The 21,342-nt window shown below is 38.6% G+C and overlaps 1 protein-coding gene across 1 annotated transcript; it reads right to left on the reverse strand.

Annotated features, from left to right (window-relative positions):
- Positions 1 to 1,257: 1,257 nt before the first annotated feature.
- LOC108598855 (somatostatin receptor type 5) lies at positions 1,258 to 20,997 on the reverse strand. Its single transcript, XM_033293506.1, is given in 4 exon segments — positions 1,258 to 2,091; positions 2,094 to 2,443; positions 2,542 to 3,040; positions 20,661 to 20,997. Coding segments are annotated over 3 exon segments (1,584 nt in total). The 5' UTR covers positions 2,942 to 3,040; positions 20,661 to 20,997.
- Between the last annotated feature and the right edge of the window lie 345 nt (positions 20,998 to 21,342).

Raw genomic sequence — 21,342 nt, forward strand, 5'->3', positions numbered from 1 at the left:
TACCGTTCAGTACGAATTTGTTGTTAATTTAAATTCCAGTTTATTGCACTATAATAAGCTAGCAATGTTGAATTAACTACTGATTGGTAACCAATGCTGCGTATGCGCAACTTCTTGTTCAGCAGCTCAGCGTACTGCAGGGTAATTGCTAAAAAATATAAATTAAATCATTTTAGCAGCGCAATTAATTTCAAACTAAATGCCAACCACATATATGATAAATTTCGAATATCTCGCACTTTATTTTGTGCATTTAATTAAAAGTTTTGCTGCTGAGCAAACAAATTAAAATGCAATTCATTTGTTTTTGTCAGTTTTTTTGATATGAATTTACAGTTTATTTATTTTATATTTACTTACTTCAAAGTTTTCAATTTACAAGCAACATTTGTTGTTTACAATACATATACATTTATATTCATTTATTCCTGTAATTCATTTTGTGCTTTTTTGCAATTCGTAAGACTTATTATTTAAATACTATTAACATCTAAATGTTGAATAAGCTTAGTTTGTATATTCAAAAGTAAAAAGTTAGCGAAATTTACACAAGTCAAGTGCCTGACAAATATTGTGGCAACATTAAAAATAGTTAAGCTTAGTAAAAACGTTTAATTGTTTGTTAAACACACATACGCACACATAAATATTTTATATATATCAATTGTTTGACTAGAGCAATTGAAATTTTAAACGTTATTGTTATAATTGTTTGCAAATATTATTGAATTGGTATTTGATTTAAACATTTAGACGAATAAGAGTTTACGTTTATGCAAATCTGCAAATTGTTTATAAAACATTGGTTCGTCTATACAATAATCACATTGTTGTTTAATTCAATAATGTGAGGATTTCATACGAATACTGAAAAAAGTTTGTGTTTTATTTCCCCATGGAATTGTTTGCAAAAATGTTTTGTTTATTATGTTAGGCGCTTATTTATTTCTCTCAGCGAGTAAATAGCTAAAAATAACTGCAGCTAATGTAAAGATTTGATCTTTAGCTAAGCGCAGACATCGAGAATAGTGGAATAGAAATTATAGAGAGAGAGAGAGAGAGTGCGAGTATTGTCACAAGTGTAACTAAGTCAAAATCATAACTTTTTCTTACTTTTTATTCAGCAAGCACTCGCGTGTTGCTGATTCAGCGCTGGTGTAACAACTGCTGGACTCACACTCATCTGGTCGTTGCTTTATAAACACCAACCGTCTCTAGCTTGCATGTGAGGAGCTGAGCTGTAGCTGTGGCCCGCTCTTATAAGTCTGTGTGCAGCACTGGCGGCTTGCAGTTGTTGGTCTCGGCATTGACCACAAGCAGCGCAGCGCTGCAGCTGGTGGTGCCTGTTGGTGCCACATCGGCTGTGGTTGTTGTTGTGGTTGTGGTCATGGGCGCATTATTGTTGCGATTAGCTGCCAGGCCCTTGCGCTTGCCCTTGCCGGCGGCTATAAGTCGCTCCGATTGACGCCCCTTGCCGAATTTGGGAAAGAAACTGTTCTCCAGCTGCAGCTGAGCGTTGACATCTTTGCGAGCGGCGCAGGTGCAGGCCTTCATGAATGACTTCTTGAAGTTGTCGCTGAGAAAGGCGTAGAGTATGGGATTCATGGCTGAGTTGGAGTACGACAAACAGCCGCAGACGAGGAATATGGCAAGCTCCAGTTTGGTGGTGCAGCTGGGCGTGGAGTTGATCAAAGCCACCTGCGATATCCAATGCGGCAGCCAGCAGAGAATGTAAACAGTGATGACTGTAAGCACCAGCTTGGTGACCTTGCGATGCGAGCGCTTCTTCTCCTTGCTCTTGTGCTTGGGTCCAACGGTGTGCAGCTTGCGTATGACCAAACAATAGAAGATGAGAATGAACAGCAGCGGCGTGGCAAAGCCCAGCACCAAAGAGTAGAGTATGAATGCCGAATCCGACTGCACATTAAACGACTCGGGCCACTTCATGTTGCAGCTCAAGTTGCCATTCTCCAGCTCCACTGTGCTGGCGAATAAGTATGAACAGGGCAGCATTAGCAGCACCGACATCATCCAAGCGCCAGCTGAAACGACCTTCGACACAAACGGCGTGCGATAGCGTGGCGAGCTTAATAGGGATGGCATACCGCTATATAACGATCAGCCGACATTATAAGCAAAAATATAGACGAAGTAAACTGCGTTATGCTGGTGCTGACCATAAAAGCTTTGCACATATAAGTGCCAAAGTTCCAGCCGCCCACTTGCATTGTATAGATCAGTATGGGAATGCCAATCAGAAAACATTCATCCGCTATAGCCAGATTGAGTATATATATGTTGGTTACTGTTTGCATCTTGGAGAATCTCAGCACCACATAAATGACCAGCGTATTGCCAAACAGTCCAACAATGCAGACCAAAGCGTAGAGTATCATAGCAGTCAGCTTAATGCTGAAGCCATCGGGTCGCTCGCAGTACTCGCCTGAGATCGCTTGGCACAAAGCTGCTGTTGCCTGTCTTAGCATCAAAGCTGCCCACGCAGCGACTTCGTTGCTCTCGAATCGCACTTCTGCTGCCATTAAGGCAGATTGGCATTCATATGCTTGTAACGTTCCGATTGCTCCAATGCGGCATTAAAACTGGCGGCGCCATCGTTGGCCGCCTGCTTCATGTTGCTGCTGGGTGTTGCTGCTGCTGCTGCTGTTGCTGGTATTGGTGTCGCCGCTGTCAGCTGCTCTGTGGGCGTTATTAAGCTCGTTAGTGTCAGTGCTGTCAGCACAAATAACAGGATGCCATTGCCACCATGGACATGGTCCATGTGGCATCTGCGGTTAGCGGCACCATTTGGTTTCGAGTATCCTTTCATGTTTGTTATGCGGCTAGATGTTGTTGCTATTGCGTATTGTTGTTGCTGTTGCTGCTGCTGTTGTTGCTGTCCGCTATATTCGCTCGGCCAATTTTCAAAACAGGCAACGCCCATTAACTCGTTGATGTCGGCGACTAAAATTCAAATATTTTGATATGTTTCCCATGCTTGGATACGGTTCAGTTACGCAGCTGCTGTCACATTATTGCACAACTGTAATATATCAAATAGAAAGTGGTACATATTATTATTAATACCCAATATATAATCAGCGTAGTTAATGTGTAATTTAAATTAAGTAGGCCAAGTAAAATATAAAAATAAGTTAAGCAAGTTTGAATATTTGTAATATTTCTTGCTGCTTGAGAGCTGCTTGAATTAAAAATGATATTAAAAAATTGCTGCATCAATTAAGCAATTTATTTGCTGTTGAATTAGTTTGCTATTAGCTATGTGGCAACTTTAGCTAATTATAATTTAATAAATTATACTAAACTATACTATAATAATACTAATAATAAAAAATTACTATAATAGTATATGAGAATAACTAGGTTATAAACCTAGTTGACAAGTCTTGGGGGTGTTGCCTCTATTAATTATTATTAACAAGTGTATTAATTGCATTAAAAGCTAAAGAATAAGATCTTGCAAATTAATGTTACAAGCAATGAAGTTTAATCTCTAAAACTAATGAGTGAAAGCGAAATTATGAAAGCATTTAATTAATGATTTTTAAATTCATGCTTTCTATAATTAGTTGTTTTTAAAGTATTTTTATTATATTTAAAAATATTTAGCCACGTCCGCAATTATTTATAGGCAACGTATTATAGCAATATATCTATTATCTATATATTTCATTATCAAGCGTATCAAAAACTAAAAGAACAACTACGAAATTTAAATTATAAGCAACTAAGCATAGTTGAAACTAATTAATCAATGAATTGCATTCAAATTAAGAACCATTCTAACCAATAAGCTTGCCATAGGAAACTCCCTCTCTTATATTTTTGCAAATATTTAGCCACATGCGCAATTGTTTGTAGGCAATGCCTGTCAAAAATCCCAATCAGGTAATAACAACCAATAAATCCTTTTTTAACGCACTCGCGGATTAGCCCAAACCCAAACTAATCCAGGCAATAATAAATCTATTGCGCTATTAGGTAAACCACAAAGGGTTTTGTTAGCAAAGCGCATTGCAGGTAAAGGGATCTATGTTCTATATCATATATAAGTATTGTGGTTTCTCATTAGCCACAAGTCAGTTGTAATCGAGACGCCCACAATGTCAGATCAAGTTTGCCGAGTTTGTTTGCGCAGCGCAGATTTAATGTTCAACATATTTGTGCAACAGAAGCGAGCGCCTAATGAGCCCAGTTTGCTGGAAATGCTGCATAGTTGTGTAAGCAGCAAGATAACAGAAGAAGATCAGCTTACAAAGCTGCTATGCCGATGCTGCATCATGGATGTGACCATAGCTTATAGGCTAAAGCAAACTTTTGAGCAGAGTCAGCGAATTTTGAATCAACAGCTACAGCAAAGCAACGAACTGCGCACAGCCTTCGATACAATTGCGCCAGAGGAATGGCAGTTGATTGAAAGGAGCATCAAGCAGCAAAGTCAAGAGAGTTCTATGACAAGTGAGAAAGTAGCTGAGAAACCAAGCTCCATGCCGCTGACAACTCAACAAAACAAGTCACAACAAGCTGTGGCAGCCACTCAAGCGAACAAATCACAACAGTCTATGGCCGCCAAAAGAAAGAGAAGACGATCTTTGCATGGAGAGCCGCAGGAAATGCGCAGATCAAAGCGCTTTAAAAATGATGAGAATACTGAATTGTTAGCTTTAACTTTCGAGCAACGGACAAATGTTCATCGCACTGCTGCGCAATCGAAAGCAAAGCCAAGTAGAAAAACTTCTACTTGGGTTTGTGGTGTTTGCGGTAGAAAATTCATAAGACGATCTAACTTGGCATATCACAATCAAATTCATAGAGAGAAAACAACAAATGTATTAGCATAAGCAACTAAGTTAATAATAATTTAATGTTAAATAAAAGCGCTAGAAAATCAAGAACATTTTGTTTAAGCAAAACACAAAAGCATTAACAACTTTTGTTAGCCATAATCTGAGCCAAACTCTGCAGACAGACAGGCTCAAGTAGCTCAAGGCCAACAAAAAGTTGTGGGGTCAAGGCTGTGATTTTGTGCCTGGTAATGAATTAATTGTTAGATAAGCAATATGAGTTGAGTTGCGAGTAAAATAAGTGGGTCGACAGCTGCGATTAATGACATTTCGGTAGCTTAGAAAATAATTGCATTGGACAGCTGCTGGAGCTGTAGCTGTAGCTGTTGCTGATGTGGCAACTATAGCAACAGCAATTAGCTAGCAAATCAGGCGTTAGGCCATCAAGTCTGTTGCCAGGCCGCAGCAAAATTGCCGCACGATTGGCCTGCAATATGTCAGGCCAGGCCAGGCCAGAGCAGAGGCAGCCAGTCTGAGTACCTGACATATAATCATACCTGGTCAGCAAGGCTTTCTTGCCTGTTGTTGGCAGCTGTGTGTTGCTTGTTAAACTGAGGTTAACGTTGATGTGAGGCACCACAAAGGCAATAAAACGCTTTACTGCATTCAGAATCAGAGCGTAAAGGCAACAGCTAGACAGCAAAGGTTATTAAAGGGCTAGAAGACAAGGCCAAATCATGGCATATTGACCAACTGCCCATTTGTGCGTAAAAAGTGTTGCAATCATTGCAAAGAAATTGTGCAACACGAACTGCGTTGCATGCCACGCTGAAAGTTAAATTCACTGCTGTGGCAAGTAAACTGAATCACTCATTAAAAAGCAGCAGCAGTTGCATAAACATTTCAGCGAATAGCTTATCAACGATTTTGAGTGAAATTTCATTTATGGAAACAGTGAAATTGAAATTCAACATCAACTCATTTGTTGTTGTGCAACATTTTTGGGGCTAAACTAATGCCCTAAGCGGCTTATGTCAACTAATTTAATTGTTGAAAGCCCAAAAGTCAGCTAACAACATGCGCAGCTATTTTATAAATTAATAACACACAAGGGATGGGTGATGATTTATTTGATTTCAATATTAATGTTTAAGCCAACTTTAGAAGTTTAGCATTAAGAAAATCATTAAATATGTTTAGCAGTAACAGCTAACCATTACTTAATACTATATATAAATATAAAGTATTTAATTTGTTTGTGCTTAGCAAAAAAACATATCAGAGAGTTAAGCTTATATATGTAAGCCTCTAATTCAATTTAAGTATTTGTAACATTTTTGTGCTTTCGATTTTTTCCTCAACCTCGACTCTGCATAGTCCACATTGAATAAATAAATGATGATTATTCGCCTTAGCCATACATCAATGTCTTTAACTAACATGTCTTGTTATTAATTCACTATGCAGCGCCTTTGTTTATGCAACATTAAATATTTGAGACAACGCGTGGCAAGCAGCAGGCCAAACAAAATGAATTGCAAAATAAGCAAAAGCCACAAGTAAATAAGCCTGTAGCTAATGCCTAGAGCATTGGGTGTGGACCAGACTAGGGGCATAGCTTGATGGAAATTGCTTGCTCTTTAAATTCAAGACGCGCTTTCATGTGGCTCTGGCTTTTGTCTAGACACTGAGATTTCACTTGTGGTGCGCGGCTGAAATTAATTTATGGCCTAAACGCTTCACTGGGCGTGACATGCCATTGACGCTTACATTAAGCATTGTTGAAAGCGCACATGGCTCATCTCAGCGTTTAATGAAAATTCATAGAGCTGCGCTTAAGGCATTAAGTTCGCCCACAAGATAGATATAAAAAAACATAATCGATGAACCTCAACTGTTGTCTGCAGCATAAATCAAATTTTATGCTATAGATAAAAATAAACGCGCACTCACCTCAGCAGCAGACAAAACGTGCGATAAAAAGTCAAGCAAAGCTAGTCGCAAAAAATAGAAACGTGGCTTATACACTAACCAGCAAAAAAAGAGTTCAATGCCAAAAATATTCAACTTGAAAAAATTTAATAAAATGCTATTTAAAAAAAATTGTGCTGCATTTATTAAGCACATTTAATTGTATGCTGTATATATTTTTAAATTATGCTGCTATTTTAAACGTAACGCAATTAGCTATAGAGCATAATGAAATTCATATATTTGCATTATTTTGATTTTTTTACGTTTCGCTCTTGTTGCTTAAAATTATACAGCAGCGATTTCATTTTTTATGCCAACTTTGTTTTCACTTTTTATTCGCCAGTGTGTCGCAGCCGTGGCGCACCTGTGATAATACGCCCCTAGTGTGTGGGTTGGGGTTGGGACTCGCAGTCAAATATGCCCGAAGGACACAGCCAGATACAGCTGCAAACAAGTATTGTTAGCAAGTTGCTTAAGCATAGGCATTTGGGTCTTTATGCTTTTGTTTCTCTCGTGTTTTGTGTTTTGAAGTCTGCATAACATATGAATCCCAATTGCTATAGGTGTTGTCTGTACCTGTTCCTGTGCTGTGCTCCTTATACATAAATAATACATTTCGTTTCGCTTTGCGTTGCATGCAACGGAGAGGCAATTATGTAATTTTACAATTTGCGCAGCATAAATTTGATTGCCGCAAGCAGCGTAAAATAATTTTCTAACGTTTAAAGAGCGTCGAAGGCTAATTTAGCGTTTGTTATTGTTAACAGAACTTTCTCTCTCTCTGTTTTCTGTGTGTGTGTGCTTCTCAGTTTTCTCTCTGTTGTTTTCCTTGGGGCATACGACGCAGGCACATTTAAAAAGCAACAAAAATTTCTGGGAAACAAAATATGAGCACTTCGCTTGCTGCATAGCAAACAGCAACAGCAAACGGCAAACGGGTAGTCCTTAGGCTATAAAACATGTGTCCTGCGCAAGGACCTGTGTGTTTGTGCAGTAAATGGACTTTGGCTTGACTAAGTAGCAGATTGATACTTTTTTTTGCTCTTGCTTTTGCTGAGATTTGCATAACAAAGCAGCAGGCATCTATACCCTTGTAGCTTGAGTTTATTTATGCGCGCATGACAGCATCAAATTGGATAATGGAAATTGGATTCGAGTCGTTGCCTAAACGAAAACGACAAGCGGCGACCAAAAGCAAATGTTGAACGAACTTTGGGCCAACAGAGTAAGACGAAACTTTCGTACAAGAGCCGCGCACTTGACTTGATTACCACAAGGACGCGTCAGCGACGATGACGACGACGACGACGACACGTGTGCCAAAACCAAACGTAAACACAAACACCTGTTGAGATTAGACGTCTGCAAAGAGAGCGAGAGAGCTAGCTCATGTTTCATGTGGCATGTGGCAAGTGCTTGCTGCTCGTACTGCCTGCGCGCCTCATTAATATTAATGAGCATATGAACATCGTGGGCAAATGCCAAATGCTCTGCGCTCTGCCAACGTCATTACAACGTGCGAAAATAAATATTTAATTATTTATAAATCATGACCTGACCAACAACTTAGAGCTTGGCCATTGGCGTTGACACTGACGACGACGCTGTGGCTATGGCTAAAGCACGGCTACGCTCCAATGCATAATGTATAGCAAATAAATCGTGTCTCGATAGTGCAAACTGTATTATTTATGCTTTAATGCCATTGCTTTTGCAACTAGCATGTTCAATAAAATTGCGTACATTAAATATAAATTGACCTACAACATAACACTCTAATCTCTTCCGATTTTACACCCAATTACATTAGGCAGTATAATTTCTAAGCACTTTTACTTCAATTCTTAAAGTCTAAGTTCATAATAAAATGTTGGCAGCACAACAACAATAACATATTAAAAATATATCGCCAACAAGCTTGAAAATCAAAAACAAGTAATTCACTCAGCATTGGATTTATTGCCATTACTTTGTCAAAACAATTTTTTTATTGATCAAACACACCAGCACATATTAATGTACAATCTCATGAGTAAATTAAGCCAAAAACTCTTCAGTGCGATGATTTTTGATTGAAAATATTTTTTGCCAAAATATCGAAAATCTTAGACTTTCCCAAATTTGAATGCAGTTTTGTTCAGATGCATCTCACGACTCTAACAAGGCGCGAAACTCTGAGATCTAACGGCATTTAGCTGAGTTACAGCCTTTTAAAAGTTGGATATATCACAAAAAGTTGTCTTGTTTTTTAACTCTTTTGTTCATAACTTTTCCAATTAATTTCTTAAAGCATAAATGATGTACCTATTTTAGCATTGTTATTTATATTTATCTTTTACTAACGTGCTACACAACCTTTGGTTGTTGATGCAACGTTTTGTTGCTGATGTGCAACATAATCATATGTTGTTGATGAACAGCTTGTGGTTATTGATGTCAAAACAATCTTTGATTGTACATCAGCAACCATTGGTTGCTTGTTTTGTACATCAGCAACAATTAGTAGCTTGATTTGTACATCAGCAACCAAAGGTTGTGTGTTTTGTACACCAGCAACCAACTGTTGCTTTTTTTTGTACATCAGCAACCAAAGGTTTATTGTTTTCTACATCAGCAACCATTGATTATTGCACTGCACGAACCATTGATTTTTAAAATGCACGGCAGCAACCATTGATTATTGGTTTCCACGGCAGCAACCATTGGTTATTGGAATGCACGGCCAGCAACCATTGATTATTGGAATGCACGGCAGTAACCAATGAGTATTGGAATGCACGCCAGCAACCATTGATTATGAGAATGCACAACAGCAACCAATGATTTTTGGACTGCACGGAAGCAACCATTGATTATTGGACTGCACGGCAGCAACCATGATTATTGGACTGCGAGGCAGCAACCAATGTGATTATGAACGCGGCAAACCATTGATATTGAATGCGCGGCAGCAACATTGATATTGGTCTGCGCGGCAGCAATTAATGATTATTGAAATGCGCGCCAGCGGTTGCTGAATGCGCGGTAAAAAAAAAAAAAAAAAAAAAAACAACCATTGATTATTGGAATGCGCGCAAAAACCATTGCTATTGGTCGGCACGGCTGCAACCAATAATTATTGAATGCACGCCAGCAACCATTGATTATGGGAATGCGCGGCTAAATTATTGATTATAGGGATGCACGCCAGCAACCATTGATTATTGGAATGCGCGGCAAAAACCATTGATTATTGGGAATGCGCGGCAAAACCATTGATTATTGGAATGCGCGGCAAAACCATTGATTATTGGTCTGCACGGCAGCAACCATTGATTTTGTCTGCACGGCAGCAATTAAAATGATATGAAATGCGCGCCAGCGGTTTGCTGAAATGCCGGCAAACCATTGATTATTGGAAGCGCGGCAACAACCATTTATTGGTCTGCACGGCTGCAACCATTGATTATTGTTTGCACGCATCAACATTGAATTTTGGAAGTCGCGGCAAACCCATTGATATTGATGCGCGGCAAAACCATTGATTATTGGAATGCACGCCAGCAACCAATGATTATTGCAATGCGCGGCAAACCATTGATTATTGGACTGCACGGCAGCAACCAATGATTATTGGAAAGCCACCGCAGCAACCATTGATTATGGTTTGCCAGCAACCATTGATTATTGGAATGCACGGCAGCAACCATTGATTATTGGAATACACGGCAGCAACCATTGATTATTGGACTGCACGGCAGCAACCATTGATTATTGGAATGCGCGGCAGCAATTAACATTGATTATTGAAATGCGCGCCAGCGGTTGCTGAATGCGCGGCAAAACCATTGATTATTGGAATGCGGCGGCAAAAACCATTGATTTTTGGTCTGCACGGCAGCAACCATTGATTATTGGTTTGCACGGCGCAAACCATTGAATTTTGGAAAGCGCGCAGAAACATTGATTATTGGATGCGCGCAAAACATTGATTATTGAATCGCGCAACTATTGATTATGGAATGCGCGGCAAAACACAAATGATTTATGGACTGCACGGCAGCAACCAGTGATTATTGGAATTGCGCGGCAAAACCATTGATTGGAATGCGCGCAAAACCATTGATTATTGGAAGCGCGCAAAACAGATTATTGGAATGCACGGCAGAAACCATTGAATTATGGACTGCAAGCACAACCAATGATTATTCGGAATGCGCGGCAAGACCAATTGATTATTGGAATGCGCGGCAAAACATTGATTATGGAATGCGCGGAACAACCATTGATTATTGACTGCACGGCGCACACCAATGATTATTGAATGCGCGGCAAAACCATTGATTATTGGAATGCGGCGCAGCAACCAATGATTATTGGACTGCACGGCAGCACCCATTGATTATTGGAATGCGCAGCAACCTGAATTTTGAATGGGCAAAAACATTGATTATTGGAATCGCGCAAAAACATTGATTATTGGAATGCGCGGCAAACTATTGTATTGGAAATGCCGGCAGCAACCATGATTATTGACTGCACGCAGCATACCCATGATTATTGGGAATGCGCGGAACAACCATTGATTATTGGAATGCACTGCAGCAACTATTGATTATGGAATGCGCGGCAAAACATTGATTAATGGAATGCGCGGCAGCACCATTGATTATTGGACGCACGCAGCAACCATTGATTATTGAATGCGCGGCAAAACCATTGATTATGGAATGCCGCGCAAAACATTGATATTGAGATGCGCGCAAACATTTGATTATTGGAAATGCACTGGCAGCAACCTGATTTTGGAATGCACGCACAACATTGATTATGGAACCTGCACCGGCAGCCACCAATGATTATTGGAATGCACGCAGCAAACCATGATTCATGGTTTGCACGGCGCAACCATTATTTGAGGAAGGCGCGCAAAAGCATTGATTATTGGAATGCCGCGGCAAAACCATTGACTATTGGTCGCACGCAGCAACCATTGTTATTGGTCTGCCGGCAGCAATTAATGATATTGAAATGCGCGCCAGCGTTGCTGAATGCGCGGGCAAAAACCATGATTATTGAATGCGCGGCAACAACCATTGACTATTGACGGCACGGCTGCAACCATTGATTTTTGTTGCAACGGCAGCAACCATTGAATTTTGGAATGACGCGGCAAAACATTGATTATTGGAATGCGCGGCAAACATGATATTGGACATGCCGGCAAAACCCTGATATTGGAATGCACTGCACACAATTGATTATTGGACTGCACGGCAGCAACAATTGGATATTGGAATGCGCGGCAAAATCATTGATTATTGGAATGCGCGGCAAAAACCATTGATTTTGGACGCACGGCAAAAACCATTTGATATTTGACTGCACGGCAGCACCAATGATTATTGGACTCGCGGCAAGACCCATGATTAATTGAATGCGCGGCAAGACCATTGATTATTGGAATGCGCGGAAAAACAATTGATTATTGGAAGGCGCGGCAATCCATTGATTATTGGAATGCCGGAAAACCATTGATATGGAATCGCGGCAAAACCATGATATTGGAAGCTGCACGCAGCAACCAATATTGATTGAAATGCGCGGCAAAACCATTGAATTTTGGAATGCGGGCAAAACCAATGATTATTGGAATTCGCGGCAAAACCATTGATATTGAAATGCGCGCAAAACCATTGATTATTGGAATGCCGGGCAAAAACAATTGATATTGGCATGCGCGGCAAACCATTGATTATTGGAAGCGCGCAAAACCCATTGATTATTGAATGCGCGGCAAAACCATTGATTATTGGAAATCGCGGCAAAACCATTTTATTGGGAAGCGCGGCAAAACCATTGATTATTGAATGCGCGGAAAAACAATTGATTATTGGAATCGCGCAAAACATTGAATATTGGAATGCGCGGGAAAAACAATGATTATTGGAATGCGCGGCAATACCATGTTATTGGACTGCGCCAAACATTGATATTGAATGCGCGGCAAGACCATGATTATTGAATGCGTGGGAAACAATTGATTATTGGAATGCGCGGCAAATCCATTGATTAGAATGCGCGCAAAACCATTGATTATTGGACTGCACGGCAGCACCAATGATTATTGAATGCGCGCAAAACCATTGTTGCATGCCCGGCAAAACCATTGATTATTGAATGCGCGGCAAAACCATTGATTAATGGATGCGCGCAAACCCATTGATTATTGTATCGCAAGCAAAACATTGAATATTGGAATGCGCGGAAAAACAATTGATTATTGGAAGCGCGCAAAACCATTGATTATTGAATGCCGCGGGAAAAACCATGATTATTACTGTACGGCAGCAACAAATGATTTATGGACTGCACGGCAGCAACCAGTGATTATTGGAATGGCAAAACCATTGATTATATGACTGCACGGCAGCAACCAATGATAATACGCGGCAAAACCATTGATTATTGAAAAGCGCGGCAAAACCATGATTTTGGAAATTCGCGGCAAAACCATTGATTATGGAATGCGCGGCAAAACCATTGATTATTGGAATGCGCGGAAAAACAATTGATTATTGGAATGCGCGGCAAAACCATTGGATATTGGAAAGCGCGGCAAGACCATTGATTATTGGAATGCGTGGGCGGCAAACCATTGGATTATTGGAATTCGCGGCAAAACCATTGATTATTGGAATGCGCGGCAAACCATTGATTTATTGGAATGCGCGGCAAAACAATTGATTATTGGAATGCGCGCAAAAACACGATTGATTATTGGAATGCGCGGCAAGACCATTGATTATTGGGAGAGTGCGCGGCAAAAAACCATTGATTATTGGGAGGCGCGGCAAAACCATATTATTGGAAGTGCGCGCAAAACATTGATTATTGGAATGCCGAAAAACAATTGATTATTGGGAATCGCGGAAAAACCATTGTTATGGAATGCGCGCAAAACCATTTGATTATTGGAATCGCGGCAAATCCATTGATTATTGGAATGCGCGGCCAAAACATTGATTATTGGAATGCGCGAAAAACAATTGATAATTGGAATGCGCGCAAAACCCATTGATTATTGGAATGCGCGGGAAAAAACAATTGATTATTGGAATGCGCGGCAAAACCATTGATTATTGGAATGCGCGGCAAAACCAATTGATTATTGGAATGCGCGGAAAAACAATTGATTATTGGAATGCGCGGCAAAACATTGATGATTGAATGCGCGCAAAAACCATTAGATTATTGGAATTCACGCGGCAAATCCATTGATTATTGGAATGCGCGGCAAAACATTGATTATTGGAATTCGCGGCAAATCCATTGATTATAGGCATAGCGCGCACAAAAAAAAAAAAAAAAAAAAAATAAAATAAAAAAAAAAACCATTGATTATTGGAATGCGCGGGAAAAACAATTGAATTATTGAATGGCGGTATCAACCATTGATTAATTGGAATGCGCGCAAGACCATTGAATGAATGCGCGGCAAAACCATTGATTATGGAAGCGCGGCAAAAACCATTGATTATGGAATGCTGCGCAAACCATTGATTATTGAATCGCGCAAATCCTTGATATTGGAATGCGCGCAAAACATTGATTATTGGATGCGCGGAAAAACAATTGATTATTGGAAGAAGCCGGGGAAAAACCATTGATTATTGGAAGCGGGCAAAACCATTGATTATGGAAATGCCGGGAAAACCAATTGATTTTGAAATTTTCCGGCCCGCCCAAATCCCCATTAATATATTGGATGCCGCGCTAAACATTGATTATTGGAATCGCGGAAAAACAATTGATTATGGGAATGCCGGCAAAACCATTGATTATTGGAATGCCGCAAAAACCATTGATTATTGGAATCGCGCAAAACCATGATTTTGGACCTGCACGGCAAACCATGATTATTGAAGCGCGCAACCATTGAATTATTGGTTTCCACGGCAGCAACCATTGATATTGAATGCAACGGCGCAACTGCTTCAAATTATGAAGTTGTAAGATTTTGATAATTTCTTGGCAAAACGTGATGTAACCCTTAAATTTTTGCCAAAATGATGCAAAGTCTTCATTCATATCAGTTTCAACTTTGACAAGTATATCTCACCAAATAAAATCGCACTGAAGAAACTTTAGGCTTAAATAACTCATGAGATCGTTAATAAACATATTTTGTTGAGCAAGATCAATTTAAAAAATGTTTACACCCAGTTAAGGCAACAGAATCCAACGCTGCAGAGCTACTTTTGGTTTTTTTTCAAGCTTAGGAAAGCTATAACTCAACTAAAAAAATCCGAATATACTTAAACTTATACCATTTTATGTTGGTATTGAAAGCACAATTGAAATGAGTATAAACTTGTTTTATATGAAAAATTATTTGACGAAGTTATGAACAAAATAGTAAACAAACAATACAATTTTCTGTCCAATATTCAACTTTAATAAGCTGTAATTAGACTTGTGAGATGCATCTGCATAAAACTTCATTTGGAATTTGGAATTCTTAAAATGACTATAACTATCAATAAACTTTGGTTGTTGATGTACAACGCAATCTTTTGTCGTGATGTAACAATCTTTGATTAATGATGTATCTCTGTTTGTAACAAAATCAAGTTGGCTGCATTGGTTTCTTAGCTATAACTTCAGTAAAAATGATCAGACTATTGAATGTGAAACTGCATTATGTTCGTATTGATGCCAAAAATATTAATAATCTTCATCTCAGGAGTTTGACAAGGCTTCACTTAAAAGCCTGACTGCATTTTGCTGAGTACGAGCTTATCAAAATTAAATATTTCGCATAAAGTGTCTTGTTTGTTTACATATTTTGTTCATAGCGTTTGTCCAAATTAAATTTTGAAGCATATATGTTTGTACTCATTTGAATTGAGGTTTTCAACACCAAGAAAACAGTTAAGTCTGATTTTTTTCAGCCGAGTTATAGCTTAACAGCCACAGCTGTTGTCCAATTTAAGCAAAGGATACGTCCATACGTCCAATTGTGGGCACGAGTTGCTACGCTAAAAGGCTAAAACACTTCACTTCAATGTAAACAGTCGATGTAAATAAATTTATTCTGAGCTATTTGTTTTTATTTGCTTGTAATGTTGCTCATGACACAACTGTTTAAAAATATCTTCAATTATTGCTTTAATATTATGAAATGTGTATTATTCTTAGCTTGAATCTATAAAAAATCTCAGCTTGAGGACTTTGTAGAAAGCCGCTGTGTGATATCATAAAATGAAATGTATGTGCATACAAATGTTTGAGAAGTGACAAAGTTTACGCCCTTCACATCGAGTTGCTGATAAAAATAAAAAGATGAACATGAGCAGAGCAGAGCAGTAAAATTATTTGACATATATTTATGGTTATGGTTACAAGTGAGAGGCCAATGCAGCACTGTCGCTGCCGCTGCCGCTGCCGCGTCGAAAAGCGAATAAAAACAAGACATGAGAGCGCGATAAATGGACGCTGTCCGCATAAATCCCAACACTAGGAGCGAAAGGCAACACAGCATATCAAATGCACAATGTATATTTTTTGTATTAAAAGCGGGCGTGAGATGAAGGACACGACACGGTCGTAAAAGCAACGGATGGCACTGAGACTGATATGCAGATCATTGGAAATTGCGCTACAAATTATGACTTTTCGAACATGTGCGCGAGCCTAAATAGATTGGCCAAATTTTTATGATCGCTCTGGCAGGCCATAAAAAAGTTGGCAGCCGCCTACGTACGGAAATGAAATATGTACTTAGTTGGTAAATTGAATAAACTGGCATATGGCAGCATTCTATGTCGTCCTTAGTTTAATAACTTGATATCCTTTTATCGTTTATGCTCATTAACTCAGCTTACGCGCACAAATTGAATAAATTTATTAACGGAACGCAACGCAACGCGTCGCTGTTAGTTTGTCTAACTTGTTTACAAGCAGAGTTCGCAATTGCTTTTTCGCTGGGTCAACAACTTTTGGGGCAGCTACGAGTATTTTCGTCACCCAAGTTGAAGCTTTTCAATTAGACACACGACTGCACAATTAAATTTCGCACAGCGCATGCTTTTTGTCGTACGCTTTGGCTTTCAGTTTGATGGCCACCTATGCAGCAGCAGCAGCAGCACTCGAGTTGGCCAAGTTGCAGGCATTTATCTTGCTTGCCTGTCCGCGTGCGTGGCTTGGACCAAACCAACCAATGACACTCCATGCGGTTATTTGTTTTCGTCGCGCTGGCAATAAAGAAAAACCTGACAACGAAGTGAGTCTGGGGGCAGTCTATGACCAACTTGTCGTAATTCACTTGCCAGCCAAGCATGCGGCTCATCGATAAATTTTCCAGCAGCTAAGCACTTGTTGCATATGAAGTTGACTCCAAGTTGATTGGACTCAAGTTTGTGACAACACCTAATCGAAACATGGCAAACATTTGACATTTTTGGAATTTATTGCGCTTTGTTAAAGTGCTGAAGTTTTTTATGACTAAGCAAATGTGTTAGGAAAATAATCATAAGTGAAGATTAGCTATAATTTTTGATTTAGTAAAAGAATTCAAGAGAGCAGGCCAGCTTATTGTTATTCTTTAGTTGCTGCTTAGTTTTAAATTTGTTTTGTCGTTTGCCAGATTAATGCAAAAATTCAAATCTTTTTGCTCTAAAGCATTAAAGTATAAAAGTTGGCATGTATTAATTTAAATTATTAAGAAATATAAGAAATAAATTTCGGTCCAATTAGTTAAGATATCACAATTAGTACCGCAATTAATAATTAAGTCAATCAATATCCAAATTTTCTGTGAAGCTGTCGCTGCAGTTATTTTACTATTTGAAACTATTTTGTTAAGCTAAGCATGTCGTGTGGCAATGACAGCTTATGGAAAAAGGTTTTTCATTTCCCAGCAATCTAACCACCAAAGCCAATTAAAATGTGCAGAAATTCCTGTTAAGCTGTTTCATGCACAGCCAAAACCAAATTTGATTGAATAGCTAACAGTGAAGGAGGAAACTTAACTTAAGCCCATCAAAAACACTCGAGCTGTGTATTTGCAGCTTAAGCAAAAGCACTGAAGTGCACTTCGATTTTTGCCTTTGCCCCATATATAAACTAAGGTTTGACATAGATGGAGAATTCAAGTGTCTAGTGGCTCAAGCACACACACACACACACAGCAATTTTGCTAATGAAACTGAAGGCTAGAAGCCAAACTGCTGAGAAGCGTCGCGAATTCATTTCGTTGCCAATTGACAGGCATTGTGAGTTTTCATTGCCATAATAAGTGTTCGGTTAGAAATTTAAGTTTAATATTTCAATTGCCAAATCATCAAATTACACAAAAGGTAAGCAGCTAAATTTTAATTTCAGTCCACAATCATATTTCCTTTTTTCCTTTTGCTCTTTTGCTGGGCACTTTCGGTTGCAATTTCAATTAAAATCGATAGGGCTCATTACCCGAAAAGGTTGTCTGGGTCAAATTAGCTGCCCATGCTATGAAATTGTAAATTAAATACAAGTTACAAGAGCTAAAGGCTGCTGAAGTTTGAGCTGTGCTTTCTGTTTTATTTGAATTTTAAACTTTGCCGTCGCTCATTTGCGCTGTTTAAGCAAAGCCAGAAAAAAATACAAATATAAAATTTTATAAATTTGGTAAAAGTTTTGGCTTGATTACCTTTTATCGAACTTTTCTGCTTCAAAGCAAACTAAATATTAAAGCCACTTATACATTTTTTGGTTCATTTATTCTTATCTATGTTGATCAACATGAAAATCTGTGTATTGCGCAAATACAACTCGAAAGCAAAATAACAATTTCATTTATTTAATTACTGTTTTTTCTTTTTGTCAACAAACAATTGACAAAAACGAGTTTGCCCAAGTTTTTATTGAAATTAATGCACAAAGCAAAAGTATACAATGTGATGTGGGCCTGATGTGTTTATTTTGTCTGTGTGTGCGTGTGTGTGTGGGGATTGCTGATAACAATGTCGATTTAATTACATTTTATTGACATTGTCGTTTGCCGTTTGCTACCAAAAACGCGGCCGTCATTTTCACGAGCTTTTATCAAATATTAGGCGCACTTTAGGCCCCAGATATACACACAGTGAACTGAATTGTTGATATCAGCTCATGTGTTATTGTCTTAGTTGTTGTTGTTGTTGTTGCTCTAACTTAATTACGCAGGCACACAACGAAGCGTAGTTCAATTGAAAGGGTAGCTTAATAGGTTTGACATTTAATCGAGGCACATTTGAAGTTCAAAGTTACTTAAAATGTAAACAGCTAAAAGTTTATGGGCTATAACATAAAATTACAGCTAAATTCAAATTGAGCAAACAGAAATTCTGCGAAAAGCTGCTAAGTAAATGGAATTTAATAAACTTTAAATACGCCTTAGCTGAGCATAAAATTATTAAATATATATTTATTTTTTGCATGCAGAGCATACAAAGTTTAGTTAGTGGCCCTGCTCTTTGTGGTTGCTACTGGTAATCAGCACGTCATTACTCACACATACAAGGGAACTGCACTCACTAGCAAGTGGGGCGTTGAATACATAGCCGCCCACAAATACAAACACATTATGTAATTACATTTAATTATTCGCATTGAGCTTGCGGCTTCAGCGCTTTGGCTGCGTGCCCTCAGGCACTTTCTCTATTTTCTCTATTTCATTATTGTTTGTCTCATTTGCTCGACGTGTTTATTAATTTAACTTGTCTTTTATGTCTGACGCTTCATTGTGGCTTTAGAGTGTAAAATTCTCTCACACACTGAAAACTTTTTACGCCCCAAAAAGTATGCAGCACTTTTATCAGACAGCCAATGCAGTAAGTGTCTCTCACTTTGGAAACTTGGCACATATATTTGAGTCGTGCACTAGCAAAAGGCTTTGAATTTGAAAATTTGTGGTCTCTGGGCGCACAACAATTGTGGTATTGTCCTTGAAGACGCCGTTATTCAATGCACTGAATGGCTGTTTAAAGTGTTCGTAGTGTTTCGTTTTTTTTATAGTAATCGATAAGCTATTTGATATTTCTATTATTTCATTTCACGCTTTGTTTGCTGTCATTAATGTTTTACAAATTACATTAAAAGTTTGTAAGAATAAAGCAGTATCAAAGCACTTTAAGTAAATACATTGAACAAGCGAGTTCCAGGAATGCTGAAACTAACTTGCAAGAATTTTTATTTTAAGCTAAGTTTGTTTTTATTGGATCTTCTCTTTATGAGTCTAACAATAAGGTTGCAAAAAATATCAAACAAAACTTATACAAGCGAAATTATTTTTTTAATGTAATAACAATTTATTCCAGGTATTTAGTGCTCAAAATATGTTTTTAGCTGTTTAAATTAACTAATTGCAGCCGACGCTGATTTGATATGCGATTATTATTTTTATATTTAGTTCTATAATTAAATTGAAATTGGATAGCAACGAAATAGTATTTTCAATATTAAAATATATTAAATTACAACAAATTCTGTTTACTCATTTATAAATTTTGCTAACTATGCAATTGAATTGCAATTTTTCTATAATTGTATTTAAAGCTAACAATGCCAGCTGAAAGCAAATAACAAATTTTGTTTACTGTGCAATTAACTGCGCATTAACAACAACTGAATGGATTTTTCGCATTTATATAGAGCGAAGAGTCTCGCAACTTGGGTATTGGATTACGAAAAGCAAATAAAATTGCTTGAAGTGCATAAGTGCGAAAGACGCGCCACTCCCGCAGCTCAAAACTCATAAGCCATATAAAATTTCCGGCAGTATCGTTTTACCGCTTCGCATAAATTTGGCACTTTTTTTATGTTCTTCGACAGTTTGTTTAACATTGTTGTTGCAAATTAAAGCTAATATATTAAATTATTACCTACCCATTTAAATGTGTTTAGCTGCATTTTGTGTTGTTGTTAATTAAAGAGCACATCTCTGTTGTTCAGTGGCACATTAAATTAAAAACTGGCATAATATTTAATTAAATTCATGTGCGTCTTTTGTTTGTTATTCTTTGTCACTTTGGCGCGGCGGAAAATTTCACAAAACAACAAATGGCCTCAGTAATTTTTCCGCAAATTCTACGTCATTTGCGCTTTTTTGATTTATTTATTGTGATAAGACGCACACACACACACACGCGCACACATTTTATATGAATTCTTGCACAGTTTGTTAGACGCCAAAAACTTGCCCAAAAACACGCGTAAAAGTTTTAATTGTGGCCGTAGCTCTGGCGCTGCAGACAACCGAAGCGCTTTGTTGACAGGCAACGACTAAATTGCAAGAAGCCGCTAAAGACACCGCTTGGCTCCAACATCAGCGCCTCACGTTGTGTGCGTGTGCGTGTGTGTGTGTGTGTGTTGATGATAATGATGCTGGCTGCCAGGCCCACTACGAACAGCTGTTCGCTATACATGAGCGCCTAACAGAGTTGTCGGAGCGCGCTCTCTCGCTCTCGCTCTGTTAAACTTCGGAGTTCATTTCCAGTGCTGTTAACTTAACAGCTGCTGTTAGTTCTCAGTGTGCTGGCATTTTAGTTGCTGTTGTTACGCTGCTTTT

The sequence above is a fragment of the Drosophila busckii genome, chromosome 3L (assembly GCF_011750605.1).
Source record: "Drosophila busckii strain San Diego stock center, stock number 13000-0081.31 chromosome 3L, ASM1175060v1, whole genome shotgun sequence".
NCBI classification, from domain to species: Eukaryota; Metazoa; Arthropoda; class Insecta; order Diptera; family Drosophilidae; genus Drosophila; species Drosophila busckii.